Source organism: Zea mays, chromosome 4, assembly GCF_902167145.1.
Source record: "Zea mays cultivar B73 chromosome 4, Zm-B73-REFERENCE-NAM-5.0, whole genome shotgun sequence".
Taxonomy (NCBI): Eukaryota; Viridiplantae; Streptophyta; class Magnoliopsida; order Poales; family Poaceae; genus Zea; species Zea mays.
In genome coordinates, this window is record NC_050099.1 from 80,702,226 (window position 1) to 80,722,454 (window position 20,229).

Sequence of the window (20,229 nt, forward strand, 5' to 3'; positions counted from 1 at the left end):
AAAAACATTGTACAATACGAGCATGGGACAGACCTACAAGCGCTGCTTTTGAGTCGTGCAGCGAAGAAGACAATGTTAACTGAATGGTTTCAAATAAACTTGAAATATAGTGATGCACGTCACCTCACTTATTATGATTTCCCAAAAGAGTGGTCGTGGGACGTTTCTACTAGATGTTGGCGTAGAAGGAGGTTGATGTCTACCAAGATTGGTCGCATGTACTACGTGCACCCAACAGCTGGGGAGCTATACTATCTACGCATGCTCTTGATGTTTGTTTCCGGTGCAACGAGTTTCGTTGATGTAAGGACCTTCCAGGATACTGTGTACGAAACGTTCAGAGAGGCGTGCGAAGCACGTGGTTTGCTCGAAGGCGACAACGAGTGGAACCTTCTATTTGATGAGGCAATAGTCTCTGCCTCGTCATTTCAGCTTCGGCAACTGTTCGTTACCATTGTCGTTCATTGTACTGTTTGCAATGTTCGTGCTTTGTTTGAAAAATATTGGATCTACTTCACCGATGACATACACTGTGGACTTAGAGAAGCTCTTGGCAACCCGCGCTACACAGCTCCACATGAACAACTCCTTACGTTGCTTTCGAGGAAACTAGCAGACACGTTTGCTAACAGTGGTGCCAACATAGCTGATTATGACCTGCCAATCTTATCGGCCTGTGGTGACGAAGTGTTTGGCAACCGGCTGATAAACGACGAACTGAGGTCTGAACCATTGCTATTGCGTGCCCATGCCGTCGTTGCTGTCTCGTAGTTGAATGCTGACCAACGGTTCATTTTCGAAAGGCTGGCTGAATCTGCGTTGTCCTGATCGCCGGGCATATTTTTCGTATGTGGGCATGGTGGGACGGGTAAAACTTTCTTGTGGAACGCTATACTCACACATTTGAGGTCCCGGCAAAAAATTGTGCTTGTTGTTGCCTCCTCTGGCTTGGCTTCGCTACTATTACCAAAAGGTTGTACTGCTCATTCACGTTTCAAAATACCCTTCGATCTAGATGAGAGAGGTGTATGTGGTGTCAAGAGAGGTACCATGCTGTCTGAACTTATACAACGAACTTCTCTTGTCATATGGGATGAGGCGCCGATGACCCATAGGCATTGCTTTGAGGCCCTAGACAGGACTATGCGTGATATTCTTTCGGAACATAGAGCGGAAAATGCGAACATCCCATTTGGTGGCAAACCTATTGTGCTTGGAGGAGACTTTCGCCAGATTCTACCCGTGGTGCGCAAAGGCTCACGGTCTGCCATAGTGAACGCATCGATTACCAGCTCACCGTTGTGGCAGCATGCAACTGTTTTGAAACTACGAACAAATATGAGGCTCTCCAACCCGTCTTTACATGGGAAGGAACGCGCGGACTTGGAACAATTTAGCAAATGGGTCTTAGATATCGGCGATGGTGCTTTGCCAGCCATGACAAGAGGAGATGAGTCCGAACCTACATGGGTTACGATTCCTGAAGATTTATTGATACGCACGGATGGTGATGCTACTGCGACCCTCATATCCGAGGTCTACCCAGATTTGTTAGAGAGATATATGGACCCTACATACCTAGCTACACGCGCCATTGTATGTCCTAATAACCTTACAGCTGATAAAATAAACAACTACATTGTCTCAATGCTCCCTGGAAATGGTGTTCAATGCCTTAGTTGCGACACGATCTCAAAGGCGTCTGAACGCATACCTGACTTTGACATGGTGTATCCTACTGAGTTCCTAAACTCTATTAATGCAGCAAATTTCCCTTGCCACAAACTTTTGCTAAAAACAGGCGTTACTGTCATGCTGCTACGTTACTTGAACCAGACTGCAGGGCTCTGTAACGGAACAAGGATGCTTGTAACTGAGATCGGCCATCGTATTCTTAAATGCGTAGTACTAACGCCCTCCGGAGTCGGAGAAGAGGTTTTCATACCGAGGATTGCGCTTAACACTACCGACGTCAAATGGCCCTTCACATTGCAGAGAAGACAATTTCCAGTACGGATATGCTATGCCATGACGATTAATAAGAGCCAGGGTCAGACCCTCTCAACAGTTGGCCTCTACCTTGACAGACCTTTGTTTATGCATGGCCAGCTTTACGTCGCTGTTTCAAGGGTTACATCTAGAAATGGTCTTAGAATTTTGATTGAAAATCCTGATGGTTCCTGCGGATCACAGACTCGAAACGTTGTTTACCGGGAAGTGCTGCGGGCCGTAGATGCGGACCCCATGCAGACTTCTTAGTGCATTATCGACTCAGACTTGTACATAACCAATATGTAAAATAAAAATGTGTATACCAGCAACGCGTTTAATTATCGTACCTATTCTGTTGTACAAATGCTTCCCCACCAAAACAATTTTTGGGCTCATATACCGTTCGTCTAGCAGCCGACCGACATGCAAGCACTAAATGGTGCTCCAGTAGATCTTGTCAGACAACATCCGTGGTAGATGCCTACTCAATGATATTGGACTAACTTTACCTGGCATGTTTCTCCTATCCTAAATATTTTTTTTGGTGGCCATACTGCCCTTATCAACATTGAGTGTAATGTTTGTTGGTTGCTTATTTCGCTGGAAATGACTGACCACTGTTTCTTTACTGCAGATGGGGGACATACTCATTCCTAGCCTTATGGTTGGAGACTGCTCTCACAGCCTGTGTGTGCGTGTCTCTAGGCTTTGGGAATTCCTTGATCCTCAGGATGACAGTAGGCTCCTGCATACTGATCTTGTTTTGCTTGATGAAGAGGTACATGCATCTTTATACTGGTCTAATACTTGTGCATGCATAATAACCATCAGCTCATACAACATGATATACAATTTTCTATGCAGTTCTTGCGTGTTGTTTAAAATGTTACCTCCTTTTGTTAGGGAAACAGCATACATGCCCAGGTCTATCCTCCGTTATGCCAACAGTTCAGTGCGCTGCTTGATGATGGAGGGGTATACAACCTGAAGTATTTCTTAGTCAGGAAAGCTAACAGATTCTACAAACCGGTTGAAAACTGCAATATGATCAGCTTTACAAAGTGGACTACGGTTGATGTTGTCCTCCAGATCCCCCTTGCTTTTCCGGTTTGCACATATAACCTCACTCCCATAGAACAGCTGCAACCGCACGTGGACTACAAGGAATATTTCACGGGTAACCTTCTAGACATAGTGGTTTCCATGTTACAAGTAGCGTGAATACAGTACTAATGTCCTCGCCGTTTCTATTGTAGATGTGCTCGGTGTTGTCAGTGTGGTCTCCCATGTTTCGTCGCTGCGCACAAGGGGACGACAGGCTGAGGTTATGAAGAGAACAGTCACTATAAGCAATGCAAGGTATCGTTTGCATTCCTATGCTGCTATACATTCCTTTTGGGTGCCGCACACGTGTATGTTGCACAGTTTTGTTTGCACCAACATTGCAAGGAACCCGTGAACAGCCTCAACCTAAACCACAGATTATCATCCGTATGGGGGCTACCGCTTCTTATTCTCCACGCTAGCAAAATCGTTGATACACTCAAGGGAATAGATGAAGGGTAAATGCACCTAGACAGTAAGAACACCATTAGATCATGCGGGGGTCAATTTGCATCCTAAAACTCAGCAGGACTATGTCCACAAATCATGCAAGGGTTATGCTACAAACAGGTTGGCCATAGTGGGAAATAAAAAAGGCCATCTTCCTTGCAAAGGAAAACTGGTTTTAAACTACCTATGTCTTCGGTTCACCATACTTCATTGCAATGTACCTTAGAAAAGATCATTTTCCCTGCTCAGCCAATCCTCCATGTCTGATATTATCTATTGCTCATATAGAAGATTACTAGACAACTTCATCTGCCATCGGCCATTTAAACAGGCAGCTATTTTGAGGCCTAGCATTTAGTGGTTTACGTACTTCGCACATAATTGGCAGTATGAAATAGCGCTCTAGACGCACCGTTTACGACTTTATTTTCTTTGCAGTGTCCACAACTAACACGATACAATAAACAGTTTATTTGTAAACTCGCTGTTCTTCACTCTGACAGGGATATTGGGCCAACCGTTGATGTTGTGCTTTGGGGCGAGCGGGCCACAGCTTTCCTAGCTAAACAGATCCACAGGGACAGTGGATCCTCACCACAGATAATAATATTTGTTGGCACTCTCGTGAGGAGTTACGCTGGTAAGTCTACTACATCCCTTTTATTGCGCTGCTAATACGCATGAGCGTCTGAAAGGTTCCATTGTATTTTAGATAATGTGTCTTTATCCGGTGGATCATCATGCAAGTGGTACATAAATGCACCGGTCCCGGAAGTAAACGCTCTCAGAACTAGGTAACTTACTCATCCTTGGTTTTCAGACATACAATTTTCTGTCATCTTTCTCACCAAATCTGATTATTGCCATTCGTAAACTGACATGGGTAAGCAGTGCTGAAACCAACCACCACCCTGTCATTTGGGATCAGGGGAAAGCAGCTGCTGAGGGTACAGTGATTGCAGTGCCTGAACATAAGAAACTCAAGGATATTAAGTACCTCCATCCTTTTGAAAATAAGGTACCACTACTCGGCTAAACCTTTCAATCCTAAGTTTTATCACAGGTTCATAGCTATTCACTTCAGTTACATTGTTTACAGAAGAAGGAATGGCTTGTCATCGTAAAGATTCTCAAGATTGATAGATCATGGTGGTACAACGCATGCAAAAAATGCCTTAGGACAACCAAACCACACGGTGACACATACAAGTGCACCAATAGTTCCTGTGACAGCATTGGATCGCCTACCCCAAGGTCAGTTCTTCTACGTCTCTCCCCGTTTTTGTTAAGGACCTTCTAGACACCTTCTATTTAGATCTAAAAATGTTAACTCATACGCGTTCTAAATTAAGCACACTGTAAGCACGATAGACATAGACCAACTTTACCCCTTTCAGTTGCATATTGCAATTTGGAGGTGAATACTAGAAAAGAAGTAAAAATTACTGTACGCATTTCGTATTTGGCTTTGATTCTTGAACCCATCAGTAATAGCAATGCAGAGATTCATAGCTACCCAGCTGATGTCAGGGATGTAAATATGCCCTAGAAATTCGTTTGAGGTATGCACAACATTAGAGCAGGGGCAATAGCCCTGTGCAAGGTTTTGGTTACCAATCAGGTAGATAGTAGATATGGTTGCTTCAGTTCCAACTACAGCCAGAAGAGTTCCTATGATGGAGGTTGTCCAGTATATGGCTTATGCAGTTAGAGTATCTTAAGTTTGGTGAAGTTTAGTGCGCAACACATTAGCATATCGTACATCTGTAAGATAGACCTATGCCAGTTTGTGCATAGTGTGCTTGTTCTGGTAATATAGCTAAAAGAAAAGTCGTTAAAACAAACTATGGCAACTAAAGGAGACATTTAGTGTCTAGGACAGATTTCATGGTTTGTGATGTCTAGCAATCGAACCACTCTGTGCAGGTACAAGATATCCCTCACCGCTGAAGACGACACTGACACCGCCGAATTTATCTTCTTTGGACGAATGGCACAGCGCCTCATTAAAAAAAATGTGGACACCCTCATCTCGACTAATCCACCCGATTTCATTCCAAAAGAGATTACAAATCTACTGGAAAAGTATTTCGAGTGGAATGTTAGCTTCACCGAAAGCACAATTATTTATGGCAATGTTTCCTTCCAAGTGAATGCTATAAACGCAGAAATGGATGGTGGCAACATACTTCCAACTACACCGTCCTCACAGCCATCATCGACCATACTTTCTCAAGGTACATCTTATCATATCTGTTTAGTAGACCTATGTACGTTAGTTTATGCCAAGTTAGAAATGAAACTAATGGTTTGTTTCCTCTGCTTGTTTCTTTCCATTCCGTTCTACCTATATATGATGGGTCACCTAAAGCTGAAACGACACAAACTGCAAAGTCTGCCGAATAGACACAAACTGGCACTCTGCTGTTTGCTCACCTGAAACTAGGTAGCTTTCTAAAAAAAGTATAAAAAATTGGCTGAACCTACACTGATTGATATTAAACTGGTCAAATTGAGTAATGATTAGTGCATATGGAAACAGAACTAAAGTCATACATTGCAAACATGCTGCACAAACTACACCAGAAATTCAACATATGCTAAAAAGAGGCTAATATGCGTCATTTGTCCAGAACACCATATGCTGCGCACATGTTGCACACAAAACTGGTGTATATCTCGGAAAATTACTTGAAGCAACCACAATATTATAGCTCAGGTAGATATTCAGAATATGTTCCGCCCATATTAAAGACTCAGCCACATTACACTGGGAGGGGCCATAACAACGTTTAGGCCGTATTGTTACAGTTTAAAGGCATTTTTTCCATCTACAGAACAAGCATTTCCCCCTTCTGACTTAGTAGGTTTCTTTTTGAGTACAACTCTTTTCACTGCACCCTCTCCCCATCAATTGCAGCTCTTGTGGCTCTAACCTGTTTTTTTGTCTGGCTGCTAACTCCGCGGTAGGACAAGGATCAGGTGTCACACAGAACAGGGGGGCTGCCTTCATCCGCGAGCTATCAATGACACCAGAGAGTCACAAAGTTTCATCTATTGCCAAGGTTCATTGTTGTACTCAGTGGAACAAAATAGCTACCTACAATATAAAGCATCGTTCTCCTTCTGTATACACTAAGAAATAAGCCCTAGACATGTGTTTTCATTGCAGGGTAACATACAGACAACCCCACATCAGGGAGACAATCTGCTCCAAGGAACAGAAATTGTCACTTCTTCGCCTAACGTGCAGACACCATCAGGAGCTGCTTACAGCGTGCTAGATGGGTCTACAAACAAGGCTCACAAAAGTGTTACTGGAAAAAGGTTAGGTTCATGCCAAGCAAACTACCTAGACTGTTATTCCCGTACCATCTCATCACTTTTGCATGCATGCCATGGGACCAAACTTTTCATAGGGCTCGGACATCACCTTTGTCACACCCGGTTTTGAAGGTAAACCGAATGCGAACCATGTACGTGCCAGGATCAGAAATTCACGTACACAGTGATTACATAAATGACTCATCATAGCACAATGCTTCGAATTACAATAAAGAGTAAGTAATAATATTACAGAATAGAGCCATTTACATAATATAAATCAAAGTACACAGAATCGAAACGTAGCCAACGTAAACAACCCACCACAGGCAGCTGACTGGGGGAGGTCACTAGCCTAATCCTCGAACTCGTCGACGTCCTGGAACTCCTGTAGATCCACCTCGACGCCTTCTTCTTTACCTGAGCATAGATTGCACCAAAGGCAACCTGGTGTTTTGTGAAAGCAAGGGTGAGTACACATCAACGTACTCAGCAAATGTCCCGTTTGGCTGTAGTGGACTAGCTTTATGTGGAGTTAAGTCAAGCAGTTGCTTTTAGTTGGTCAGGTTATTATTACTAGTAGAAAGCCAAGTTTTAGCATTAACCCAAGTTCTTAACCCAAAGTACCCTTTCCAAACGGAAAGAATACCACTTACCATTACCATAAGCATAATCATAACCATCCTCCTCATCATCATCTGCAAACAAACCATCTCTGATCAAGTATCTCTAATCAATGGAGCTCCCTTGGCCGCTCATAACCGCGAGCACGGCTGATATATCAGTTTCAAACACTCTGCAGAGGTTGTGCACTTTACCCACAAGCCGTGATTCCCTCTTGCCTCGGGCCGATCAAACCCTTAAACACTACCAAGGTGAATAGGCAGGGTTTCACTACGTAGCCTTTACAAAGATTCCCCGGGGCTGTAGCCGCCCGTTAGGTTTCCTAAATGTACCGCACTCCTCCCCAAGGGACAAATCAACCTTGGCAGAGCGAGCCGCATACACCGAGCCCCATTGACGGCACGACGGCGAAGCGAACTACACCCCAGATCCTCTAATTATTCAGCTAAGGGCACCCCATTCTACTCTCATGGTTGCACTGTTTTCCCGGGCGGTCATCCAACGAACAGGTCCTTACGGAGAGGCACTCGAGAAACCGCTCGAGCCCCCTAAAGTATCACCAGTCCAACATCATAATCATAGAGACAACATCGTATCATAAGTGTTCACATCATGTTCATTGATTAAAGTAAAGAAATAGCATGAAGCTAACCATAATAACCCAAAAGGTAATCAAGGACAAGGTAAATACAAAGCTAGTCAATCCTTAGGTTGATCATGGTATGCAGGTTGATGAATTATAAAGTAAATGGGACATAATAGGTCAGAGGACACTTGCCTTCACCAAACAGATGCTCAGGGTCTTCAGCTTCGTAGAACTCGAAGAGCTGGATCATTTGGTCGCCGAAGCTTGTCTGTCGATTCCTCGAAGCTTAGAAACGAATCGCGATCTAATCGCAACGCGAAGCGAAGACGAACAGGCACAAGCAAACAAACATATACATATGCATAAGAACATTACACCATACAAGATAAAATGTTATAAAAGCGAGCAATAAAAAAATAGAGAGCGCTTCTACGGTTACGCGAGAAAAAGAACCGTGATAGACGAAGCTACGGTCGAGGGGTTAGCACGTTTACGTTAAACAAGTACTAATTAGAACATCTAATTCAACATAATTATATTAATTGATATTAATCAAATGTAAATTAATACTACTACTTAGTTTTGACTAACTTATTATTTTAATAGTTGACAGTTAAGCAAGTAACTTAATGAATATGAGTGATTCTAAGCGAGACGAATTAACGACGCACGACGTGCAAACACGATGTGCGCAACGCGCGGACACAAACGACTTAGCACGCGGACAACGCGCGATACGCGAGAACGGCACGCGGCAAGGCGCGTGACACACGCGAATGGCACGCGATAACGCGTACGAACAACACGCGCGACACTTGCAAACGACATGCGCGAAACAGCACCGCGCCACGCGCACGGTACGCGCGGACCGACATGCGAAACTAATAAATAAATGACAACGTGATTACACTAAACAATTATTAATAAGTAACATTTCAGTTAAGGTTAATCATATTGGTGACTAATTATAAATGCGCGAATCGAATTCCTAAATTAGGTTTTTAAATTGAAACATTGTTTTAGTAGCCACTGGTTAAACAAAAGTTTAACTAAATTAAATAAAATGTGAAAAAATTGGGACAAATATTTCTAAATTAAGATAATTTTAATACGAATCTAACACAACTTGAATGGATCGAATCGGGTTTAAAACGCAAAAGTTATGAATGTTTTAAACCATACTGTAATTCGCGCGTCCTAATTTACAGAATTGTCATCTTCTTCTTCTTCCTCTCATCTTCTTCCTCCCATCCATGGAAGAGAGAGGAGAGGAAGAGGAGGGGGCTGCGCAGGGGAGGTCGGGGTTGGGTCGGCCGGGGGTGGGCGCGGCCGCACGGGGCGCGAGGGGCGTGGCCACCGCTGCCGGGGAGGGGTGCGCGCGGGCGTGGAGCGCGGGAGCGCGAGCGCCGCCATTGGCCACCGCCGCCACCGCAGGGGAGGGGGAAAGGGGCGCCGCCGGGGAGGGGAAACGGAGGGGGAGGGGTGCCGCCGCCGGGGAAGGTGAGGGGAGAGTGGGAGAGGCTCTGCACGAACGGGAAAACGAAGAAACGAAGAAACCCTAGGTGCAACAATGGAGGTTTTTCACCGGGGAAGAAGACCCTCGCCGGAGCCGAGAGGAAATCCGTCGATTGCCGGAGATTCGGGGATCCAATCGACGAACCGAACGCGCTGCGACGAAGCCCTCGACTAGACGAACGCAGCGGTACCCTCGGGTTCGGCAGACGATGCACGGATTGAGAGTAATTGCTCGCCGGAGTTGTCGCCGGAGTTGGAACCGCCCCGAACTTCGGCGGGCAATACCGGGAGCTAGGAATTGGATTTGGATGAACCGTTTCGTGTTCTGGAACGGGCTCGACGAGATGAAGCCGGACATGTATATATATCTAGGGTTCGGACGAGATAAAAATTCAGTTAAAATTCGGATTTTACCATTTTTTAAAATTCAGAAAAAGCTTAGAAATCCATATTTTATGCTCAAAATATTATATATGCTTTCAAAAATTCTAGAAAAAATCCTATAAATGTTTTGGCACCTAATGAACTCAAAAAACATAGTTAGAATTTCTAGAAACATTTTTAAGGTCCTCAAATAAATAGATTTTGGTTTCCGGAAAATAGAAAAATATTCCAAAAAATATGAAAATTTACCGAGCGCTTCTATAAGATATGTTAACATGTTTCAAACACATTTTGCCCTTGGAAACACCATGCAACGACATGAATGCAACAACCAAAGTGCCTTTAGGGCTCATTCCACTAGGTTTACGCTATTATAAAACAAAATAATTCTCCATTTTTAGGAAAAAGAGAAAGGAAAGCCAAGAACTGAGAGAGTAACACCATAATTTGGTGGATATTAGAAAAGAAATTTTATACCCCCAAATTCAGGATGTTACAAACCTAACCCCCTTAACAGAATCTCGTCCTCGAGATTCAAGAAGAGGCTAGCAAGAAAATGAGATTGGTTCATTAGTCTTTCATAGCTTTTTCTAACTCAACTTTGCCTCCGCCGGCTTGGCTTGTGAATTGGTTGCTTTGACCATCAGATGCTTGAGACCGATTGATGCAATTCTTGAGGATCTCCTGGACCTGTGGGTTAGGACCCACACACGCTTTCGCTGCGCCACTCTGATCTTGTTGGTTGATGTTGATTGCATTGTCTTCATTGGGGTTAGCGTCTAACCCCCTTAACAAGAGCATTGATACACACTTGATGAAGATGTTGCCGACCTTGATCTTGACTGATTTGGAGGAGTTGGAGGTTGCCAAAAGGACAGGTGCAAGAGGAAAGAATAACGAGAAAAGGTCAGTATAGACGGATTAGAGAGAGCAGGGGGAGAACCCAACTACTTAACTCTATGGCACTCACCTAGTAAACAGATTCCATTGCGGTCCAAGGGCCACAACACATCAACACTCATTCCAAAGAAGCAAATCAGTCATAGCAGAAGGACAAACATCATGAGCACACCTCAACAAACATCTCGTTTCTATACGTTCCTTTTAATTAAATGGTGGTCTTTCCTCTAAGGCCAACAAAAGGCAAGGGGAATAATAAGACATGGAGGGTAGGGGCATGAGCATAATAAAGGATGGAGCTAAAGCAATGATTGTAACCGACAAGGGAGAGAATGCAACCAAGGTCAGGGTAGGTAAAACACCATTCTCAAATCGAGGGGGAAAAGATGATATTTCAAAAGGTAGGCATAAGATAACATCATGGAAAGATCTAGAGATTACAAAGGTAAGGGAGATGAAAGGCAAAAACACACCAAAAGATAGAGTTAGGACAAGACTTGCAACATGACAGAGGAAAAAAGGAATGAGCAAGAGCGGGATAGGCAAGACATCACTCTTGAAATGAAATGGGAGAGGAGGCTTTAAAATGCAGGTGCAAGACAAGCATCATGGTAAAGATCAAGGGATGACAAGGGTTAAGGTGATAACAGACAAACACAACCAAGGATGTATTTTAGACAAAACTTGTGAGGCATCAAAGAAGGGGAAGCAATCAATGGTGAAGTAGGTGAGGCATTATCCTCAAACAGCGATGAAAAAGAGCAGGCTTTAAAGGGTAGGTTCAAAGTAAGCATGAGGGCAAGGGCATAGATATCACGAGGGTTTAAAGGTGATAACGGACAAGGATGTAGGAGAGGAGATAAATGCGCATGATAACCAAGGATATAATTACCACAAAGAATGGAGTTAAGACAAGACCTGTAGATGAAAAGAAGGAGGAACGTCCAATGGCCAGATAGGTAAACAACCACTCTCCAATTGAGGTGGAAGAGAGGAGATTTTAAAGAGCCAGAATAAAGATGAGTATCAAGGCAAGATCGATAGATGACAAGGAGGTGGTGATAGCAAATAAAACACATAGCAAAGGATGGAATTGAAACAAAACTTGTAAGGCAACAAGAAGTGAAAAGAAATCAAGGGAGAGGTAGGTAACTCGCAACTCTCAAACTGGGTTGAAAGAAAGGGGAGGATTTAAAGGATAAGTTTAAGGTAAGCATTTAGGTAGAAGACATAAATATCGCAAGGGCCAAAGGCGATAACAGACAAGGGTGTAAGAGAAAAGATAAAGGCCTAGAAGAGCAAGTGGTACAAATACAATAACGAATGGAGTTAAGTCTAGGCCTACACGCGGTAAAGATGAGGATATAGTCAAGGGTGAGATAAGTAAAACATATCTCTCGAATTGAGATAGAAAAGAGGGGATTTCAACAAGCAGACCTAAGATAAGTATCAAGGCAAGATCTACAGATTACAAAGGTAAGGATGATATCAAACAAAAGCTCAACAAAGGATGAAGTTAAGGAAAGACAAGACTTGCAAAGCGACAAAGGGAAAAGAAACGGACAAGAGCAGGATAGGGAAAATAACACTCTCAGATTGAAATGGAATAAGTGAGGCTAAGAAAAATAGGTAAGCATCATGGTAAATATGGAGAGAGGTCAAGGGTCAAAGGTGATGATAGGCAAGGATATAAAGGAAGAGGTAAATGTGCATAAAAAAACCAGGAATCTTGGTACAATCAAGAATAGAGATAAGATAAGTCTTGCAAGAGGTAAAGTATAGGATATAACCACGGGTGAGATAAGTAAGAGACCACACTTGAAATAAGGTGGGAGATTGGAGGTTTTAGATAACGAACATAGCGTAATCACCAAGGTAAGATTGAGAGATGAGAAGGGTAAAGGCAATAAGAAACAAAAGCACAACAAAGGATGAGGTTACAAACTCGCGAGCCAAAGAAGAGGATACGACCAAGAGAAAGAAGGTATGAGATGAAAGAGGGGCGATTTTAAAGGGCATGTATGAGACAAACATCAATGTAGGATATAAAGGTGTCAAGGGTGCATATGATAATAATTAAAAGCATAACAAAGGATATAGTTAAGGCAAGACTCGCGAAACAACAAAGTGGAGAAAACAATCAAGGGTCAGATAGGTAAGGTTCCAACAGAAGGGTTGAAGTAAAGATTCATTACCGAGTGGAGTTACAAGGAGACAACGGGATCACCAAGGATATGCGAAGTAGAATGACCGCTCATGGATCATTAAGAAACAAGGGTGGTCAAGGGCACGTTAACTGAAATGTCTTAAACATATATTGGGATATAAAGGTAAACACATATAAAAATAAGAGTAGGCAAGATTCCAATGGCACGAGCATACCAAGACCAAGGGCATAGAAATTGTCGAAAGATAGTGACTTACAACCGAATAAGAAATGATCCCAGAAGACAAGAAGGTCATGGACACCTAAACTGAACTGTTTAAATGAGCAATAGAGGTACAAGGGTAAGTACTTTAGATTAAGGGATAAGGGTATTAAAAACGCAAGGATACAAGCATGTCAATAACAAAATGGAATAGAGATGGTCAAATAGTAGCAATTTAATAAGGGATGAGGAAAGAGTCCCAAAAGACTAAAGGCTATGGTCAGGGGGCATCTATAAAGATGTCGCAAGCATAAGAGTGAGATCAGATCTAATAGATTGAGAGAAGTATAGACCATACTAGAATAAAATATTTTTTTGGCAAGGGGGCATATAGGAGCACAACATAGAATTAGTCGAGGTGACTAATATTTTGAAGCGGAATCAAGGATGAGATGAAGTAATAATCAATAAATCCTTAAAACGGCCAATGCTACTCTAGGTCAGCGGTCCTACAGTCAGCACAGCTTTGATACCACTTATGTCACACCCGGTTTTGAAGGTAAACCGAATGCGAACCATGTACGTGCCAGTATCAGAAATTCACGTACACAGTGATTACATAAATGACTCATCATAGCACAATGCTTCGAATTACAATAAAGAGTAAGTAATAATATTACAGAATAGAGCCATTTACATAATATAAATCAAAGTACACAGAATCGAAACGTAGCCAACGTAAACAACCCACCACATGCAGCTGACTGGGGGAGGTCGCTAGCCTAATCCTCGAACTCGTCGACGTCCTGGAACTCCTGTAGATCCACCTCGACGCCTTCTTCTTTACCTGAGCATAGATTGCACCAAAGGCAACCTGGTGTTTTGTGAAAGCAAGGGTGAGTACACATCAACGTACTCAGCAAATGTCCCGTTTGGCTGTAGTGGACTAGCTTTATGTGGAGTTAAGTCAAGCAGTTGCTTTTAGTTGGTCAGGTTATTATTACTAGTAGAAAGCCAAGTTTTAGCATTAACCCAAGTTCTTAACCCAAAGTACCCTTTCCAAACGGAAAGAATACCACTTACCATTACCATAAGCATAATCATAACCATCCTCCTCATCATCATCTGCAAACAAACCATCTCTGATCAAGTATCTCTAATCAATGGAGCTCCCTTGGCCGCTCATAACCGCGAGCACGGCTGATATATCAGTTTCAAACACTCTGCAGAGGTTGTGCACTTTACCCACAAGCCGTGATTCCCTCTTGCCTCGGGCCGATCAAACCCTTAAACACTACCAAGGTGAATAGGTAGGGTTTCACTACGTAGCCTTTACAAAGATTCCCCGGGGCTGTAGCCGCCCGTTAGGTTTCCTAAATGTACCGCACTCCTCCCCAAGGGACAAATCAACCTTGGCAGAGCGAGCCGCATACACCGAGCCCCATTGACGGCACGACGGCGAAGCGAACTACACCCCAGATCCTCTAATTATTCAGCTAAGGGCACCCCATTCTACCCTCATGGTTGCACTGTTTTCCCGGGCGGTCATCCAACGAACAGGTCCTTACGGATAGGCACTCGAGAAACCGCTCGAGCCCCCTAAAGTATCACCAGTCCAACATCATAATCATAGAGACAACATCGTATCATAAGTGTTCACATCATGTTCATTGATTAAAGTAAAGCAATAGCATGAAGCTAACCATAATAACCCAAAAGGTAATCAAGGACAAGGTAAATACAAAGCTAGTCAATCCTTAGGTTGATCATGGTATGCGGGTTGATGAATTATAAAGTAAATGGGACATAATAGGTCAGAGGACACTTGCCTTCACCAAACAGATGCTCAGGGTCTTCAGCTTCGTAGAACTCGAAGAGCTGGGTCATTTGGTCGCCGAAGCTTGTCCGTCGATTCCTCGAAGCTCAGAAACGAATCGCGATCTAATCGCAACGCGAAGCGAAGACGAACAGGCACAAGCAAACAAACATATACATATGCATAAGAACATTACACCATACAAGATAAAATGTTATAAAAGCGAGCAATAAAAAAATAGAGAGCGCTTCTACGGTTACGCGAGAAAAAGAACCGTGATAGACGAAGCTACGGTCGAGGGGTTAGCACGTTTACGTTAAACAAGTACTAATTAGAACATCTAATTCAACATAATTATATTAATTGATATTAATCAAATGTAAATTAATACTACTACTTAGTTTTGACTAACTTATTATTTTAATAGTTGACAGTTAAGCAAGTAACTTAATGAATATGAGTGATTCTAAGCGAGACGAATTAACGACGCACGACGTGCAAACACGATGTGCGCAACGCGCGGACACAAACGACTTACAACGCGGACAACGCGCGATACGCGAGAACGGCACGCGGCAAGGCGCGTGACACACGCGAATGGCACGCGACAACGCGTACGAACAACACGCGCGACACTTGCTAACGATATGCGCGAAACAGCACCGCGGCACGCGCACGGTACGCGCGGACCGACATGCGAAACTAATAAATAAATGACAACGTGATTACACTAAACAATTATTAATAAGTAACATTTCAGTTAAGGTTAATCATATTGGTGACTAATTATAAATGCGCGAATCGAATTCCTAAATTAGGTTTTTAAATTGAAACGTTGTTTTAGTAGCCACTGGTTAAACAAACGTTTAACTAAATTAAATAAAATGTGAAAAAATTGGGATAAATATTTCTAAATTAAGATCTAACACAACTTGAATGGATCGAATCGGGTTTAAAACGCAAAAGTTATGAATGTTTTAAACCATACTGTAATTCGCGCGTCCTAATTTACAGAATTGTCATCTTCTTCTTCTTTCTCTCATCTTCTTCCTCCCATCCATGGAAGAGAGAGGAGAGGAAGAGGAGGGGTCTGCGCAGGGGAGGTCGGGGTTGGGCCGGCCGGGGGTGGGCGCGGCCGCACGGGGCGCGAGGGGCGTGGCCACCGCTGCCGGGGAGGGGTGCGCGCGGGCGTGGAGCGCGGGAGCGCGAGCGCCGCCATTGGCCACCGCCGCCACCGCAGGGGAGGGGGAAAGGGGCGCCGCCGGGGAGGGGAAACGGAGGGGGAGGGGTGCCGCCGCCGGGGAAGGTGAGGGGAGAGTGGGAGAGGCTCTGCACGAACGGGAAAACGAAGAAACGAAGAAACTCTAGGTGCAACAATGGAGGTTTCTCACCGGGGAAGAAGACCCTCGCCGGAGTCGAGAGGAAATCCGTCGATTGCTGGAGATTCGGGGATCCAATCGACGAACCGAATGCGCTGCGACGAAGCCCTCGACGAGACGAACGCAGCGGTACCCTCGGATTCGGCAGACGATGCACGGATTGAGAGTAATTGCTCGCCGGAGTTGTCGCCGGAGTTGGAACCGCCCCGAACTTCGGCGGGCAATACCGGGAGCTAGGAATTGGATTTGGATGAACCGTTTCGTGTTCTGGAACGGGCTCGACGAGATGAAGCCGGACATGTATATATATCTAGGATTCTGACGAGATAAAAATTCGGTTAAAATTCGGATTTTACCATTTTTAAAATTCAGAAAAAGCCTAGAAATCCATATTTTGTGCTCAAAATATTATATATGCTTTCAAAAATTCTAGAAAAAATCCTATAAATGTTTTGGCACCTAATGAACTCAAAAAACATAGTTAGAATTTCTAAAAACATTTTTAAGGTCCTCAAATAAATAGATTTTGGTTTCCGGAAAATAGAAAAATATTCCAAAAAATATGAAAATTTACCGAGCGCTTCTATAAGATATGTTAACATGTTTCAAACACATTTTGCACTTGGAAACACCATGCAACGACATGAATGCAACAACCAAAGTGCCTTTAGGGCTCATTCCACTAGGTTTACGCTATTATAAAACAAAATAATTCTCCATTTTTAGGAAAAAGAGAAAGGAAAGCGAAGAACTGAGAGAGTAACACCAGAATTTGGTGGATATTAGAAAAGAAATTTTATACCCCCAAATTCAGGGTGTTACAACCTTCCAAGAAGGTTGCCAAGAAACTTTTTAGAGATGAAGACACAGGAGATGACGATGTTGCTGGTTCTGGAGACGTTGATGCTGAGTAGCGGTATGTCCAATTCTGCCCTACAACTTCATGAGATATATGCTTCCAAGTGTTCCAATTGCATGTAATATAAGGCAGTTGGTACTACGCAAATCAAAAGCCCAATGATCAGTAATAGCTACTTTTAGCTAACTAAAACACTATGCTGCATAGGAACAACATTCAAAGCAAGCTCACAGGTCATCAGATATCTCAAACAAGCATTCTAAAGCTAACAACAGGTCCATATGCTGTTGATTGAACTAATATATGAATAAAAGAGAAAATGGTGTAACCTTCTACCGATATAGGTCAAAATAGAAATTAGCAAGTTTTCGGAAAAGAGGTCAATAGGCTAAAACATCAGCAAGTCAAAAAAATCGATAGTCAAGTGATTTCGAATGGATTACCTTCATAGACTTCTTCAGTCGAGATCTACGGAAAAAAGTAGACATTATATTTGAGATTGCAATGTTTGCCAAAACTTGTTAATTGATTGCTACCCTTTTTTAGTTGCAGTGCTTTTGGACACGAGCGCCACCAGCTATGGAGACCCGCTTTTGGGAACTGAAGATCGCTTTTGGGAACTATCCCAGTTCATCTAGGTTACTCTTAGAACTTGCCCCCCTGCTGTGCAGGGACTATGGTTTTATGCTTGTAAGATATGAGCAGCGCTATGTTGTGTGCTTGACTGCAAGTTATGCCTTTTGGTGCTTCTAGGGTAGTAGCTGGTCGTAGCTATGATATGCATGCAATCTTGCGAGGACCATACTTGCGATATGTAAAGCATGCTTATGTAGTCTAGGCCTGAACAAGACATTGCTTCGCTTGGTACTTCTACTATTTCTCTTTGTCGTTCTGTGCTACTACCAGCCATCTATTTGTCGTTCTACTCCCCTTAACATGTAACTGTTAGGTGGTAACCAATCAGACACGTCCATTTCAAGGTTTTCCTTAGTTTCCATTGAAATTTATCTATTACCACGGTTATCTGCTAACCAAACTATGAAGTCCTGCATATAATGGTCAGAGGCTATGGCATTTATCTTATAGTACAGGAAATAGACACCTAAGCAGCTCCTATGTTCCATTAAAGAAAGAAGGCAGTTCAATTTTGAATGATAAGAAAAATACCAAGGTATATTGTGTAACCCATCCTTGAATTTCAGATTGCCTTTATTTTTCATGAATATTATTTTCCTTGTTTTCATGTTTGAGCCAGATTCAGCTTGGGATAAAAAGGATTTGGTCTTAGCCACCTGAGATTGTATGAACTATTATGGTGGCGTCGACTGTGGATATTAACTGGTAATTTAAATTGTATGAACTATTTAATAATTAGAAAGCTATATCTATCTACCGAGGGCAAATTAAATTGTTAGCTGATATGGGAAAAATTCCAGCCAAAGAAACTAGGTAGTGACTTAATGTAGTACCACATTGTCCAAATGGTCTTGCATACTGTTTTTGTTATCGCTAAGTTGTATGTAATTTCTTGTTATATTTCCAGGTGTTGGACATGTCATCACATGTGGAGATCTATACGCTGTAACTTCTTGACATTCATTCTGAAGACTAGCCGTCTATGATATGGACTATGGAGATGGATGTTATTGACCTGTGTTTACATCCTAATGATTGCTGACTGTGTGTGTTGCAGATTGTTTGTTAGAATACATTGATGCAGCACCATGTTGCTCTTCCACCAGGTTCTATGAGGAAAATAAGTTACATTGCACCAGCTGGTCAGTACAACCTTCAGGTTAGTTGATGTTATGCCTTATAGGAAGCCTTATTGATGTGGTGTCTTCTACCCCTGAGCTTTAATCTCAATCCTTGCTATTGCTTTTTTATGCAGGACACAGTGCTAGAATTGGAATTTTAGGGCATAAAAAGAATTTTACCATGCTTCAGGTGAAAAAAAAGGTTCTTCTCATGCAGAAGATCAAATTTCGTAAGGATTGAAACATCCGCTTTATGTGTTTAATTCATTTCCTTGCAGACATGGCATGTGCGTTCTTTAACTATCTATCGTTCTACTGGTATACATGATTTAATCAGCCAATGCTAATCTAACGGTGAATCCATTCAAAAATCTATGTAGCACTGATCTCTTTCATTGTTAATACTATTTAATTTCTCTCGAAATACAACGCCAGGGAGTGGAGCAGTTTCGTTCTGCTTTGGAAATGGCTCCATGTAATCATTCAGCATACTTTGGCCTTGCTTCTGCATTGCTTGCATGGGCAAGGAATTGTGTAGCTACTGGGGCCTTTGGTTGGGCTGCTAGCCTGTCGAAGGTAAATTTCTGTGTTCAATGCCTTTACTCGGGTCACTCCTTTACAGTATCATATTCTGCGCTGGAATATTCTCTGCTCCATGTTCTCACTAATTCCTGTTATCTGATGTCTAATGATAACAGTGAAGTTGAGCGATGTTTCTTATTATGAGAAATGACTACTAGCTTGTGCCTACCATCTGAAACAGTTGAGCGCACTCCACAGGTATTTGTCATCGACTATGGCCTTGTGAACAAGTATCGAGATCTCCAAAATCATAAGCACATACCATACAGGTACAGAATTTATGCCTATAAAATTATAAAGCTACTTCTAACTGTAACACCCTGAATTTGGGGGTATAAAATTTCTTTTCTAATATCCACCAAATTCAGGTGTTACCCTCTCTTTTCCATAATTTTCTTTTCTTTTTCCTAAATAATGGGAGAGTTATTTTGTTACATATATAAATAGGTTTTTAGTGTAATAAGATGAAACCCTAAAAGAACCCTTGACCATTGCATAGCATGCCGATTGTACGTTGAATTGTGGTGGTTGTGCATCCATTCAAACTTAAGAAGTATTTATTTATGTGTGATGATTGTGTTTTGAAGT

General features: G+C 42.6%; 1 protein-coding gene across 1 annotated transcript; it reads left to right on the top strand.

The window, feature by feature from the left end:
- Positions 1 to 3,036: 3,036 nt before the first annotated feature.
- Positions 3,037 to 17,906, top strand: LOC103655371 (uncharacterized). The gene is made up of 7 exons (XM_020551927.1): positions 3,037 to 3,169; positions 3,249 to 3,351; positions 4,050 to 4,186; positions 4,259 to 4,340; positions 4,438 to 4,564; positions 4,646 to 4,800; positions 17,855 to 17,906. The coding sequence occupies exons 1-7, from the start codon at positions 3,037 to 3,039 to the stop codon at positions 17,904 to 17,906; spliced, it is 789 nt and encodes a 262-aa protein (XP_020407516.1).
- Positions 17,907 to 20,229: the final 2,323 nt, after the last annotated feature.

Bases quoted from the DNA above. Each gene is read 5' to 3' on its own strand.
- LOC103655371 (XM_020551927.1), top strand. From the start codon at position 3,037: ATGATCAGCTTTACAAAGTGGACTACGGTTGATGTTGTCCTCCAGATC. The intron at 4,341-4,437 runs GTAACTTACTCA...ATGGGTAAGCAG, and splicing joins GTAAACGCTCTCAGAACTAG to TGCTGAAACCAACCACCACC. The intron at 4,801-17,854 runs GTCAGTTCTTCT...TTTTAGTTGCAG, and splicing joins ATTGGATCGCCTACCCCAAG to TGCTTTTGGACACGAGCGCC.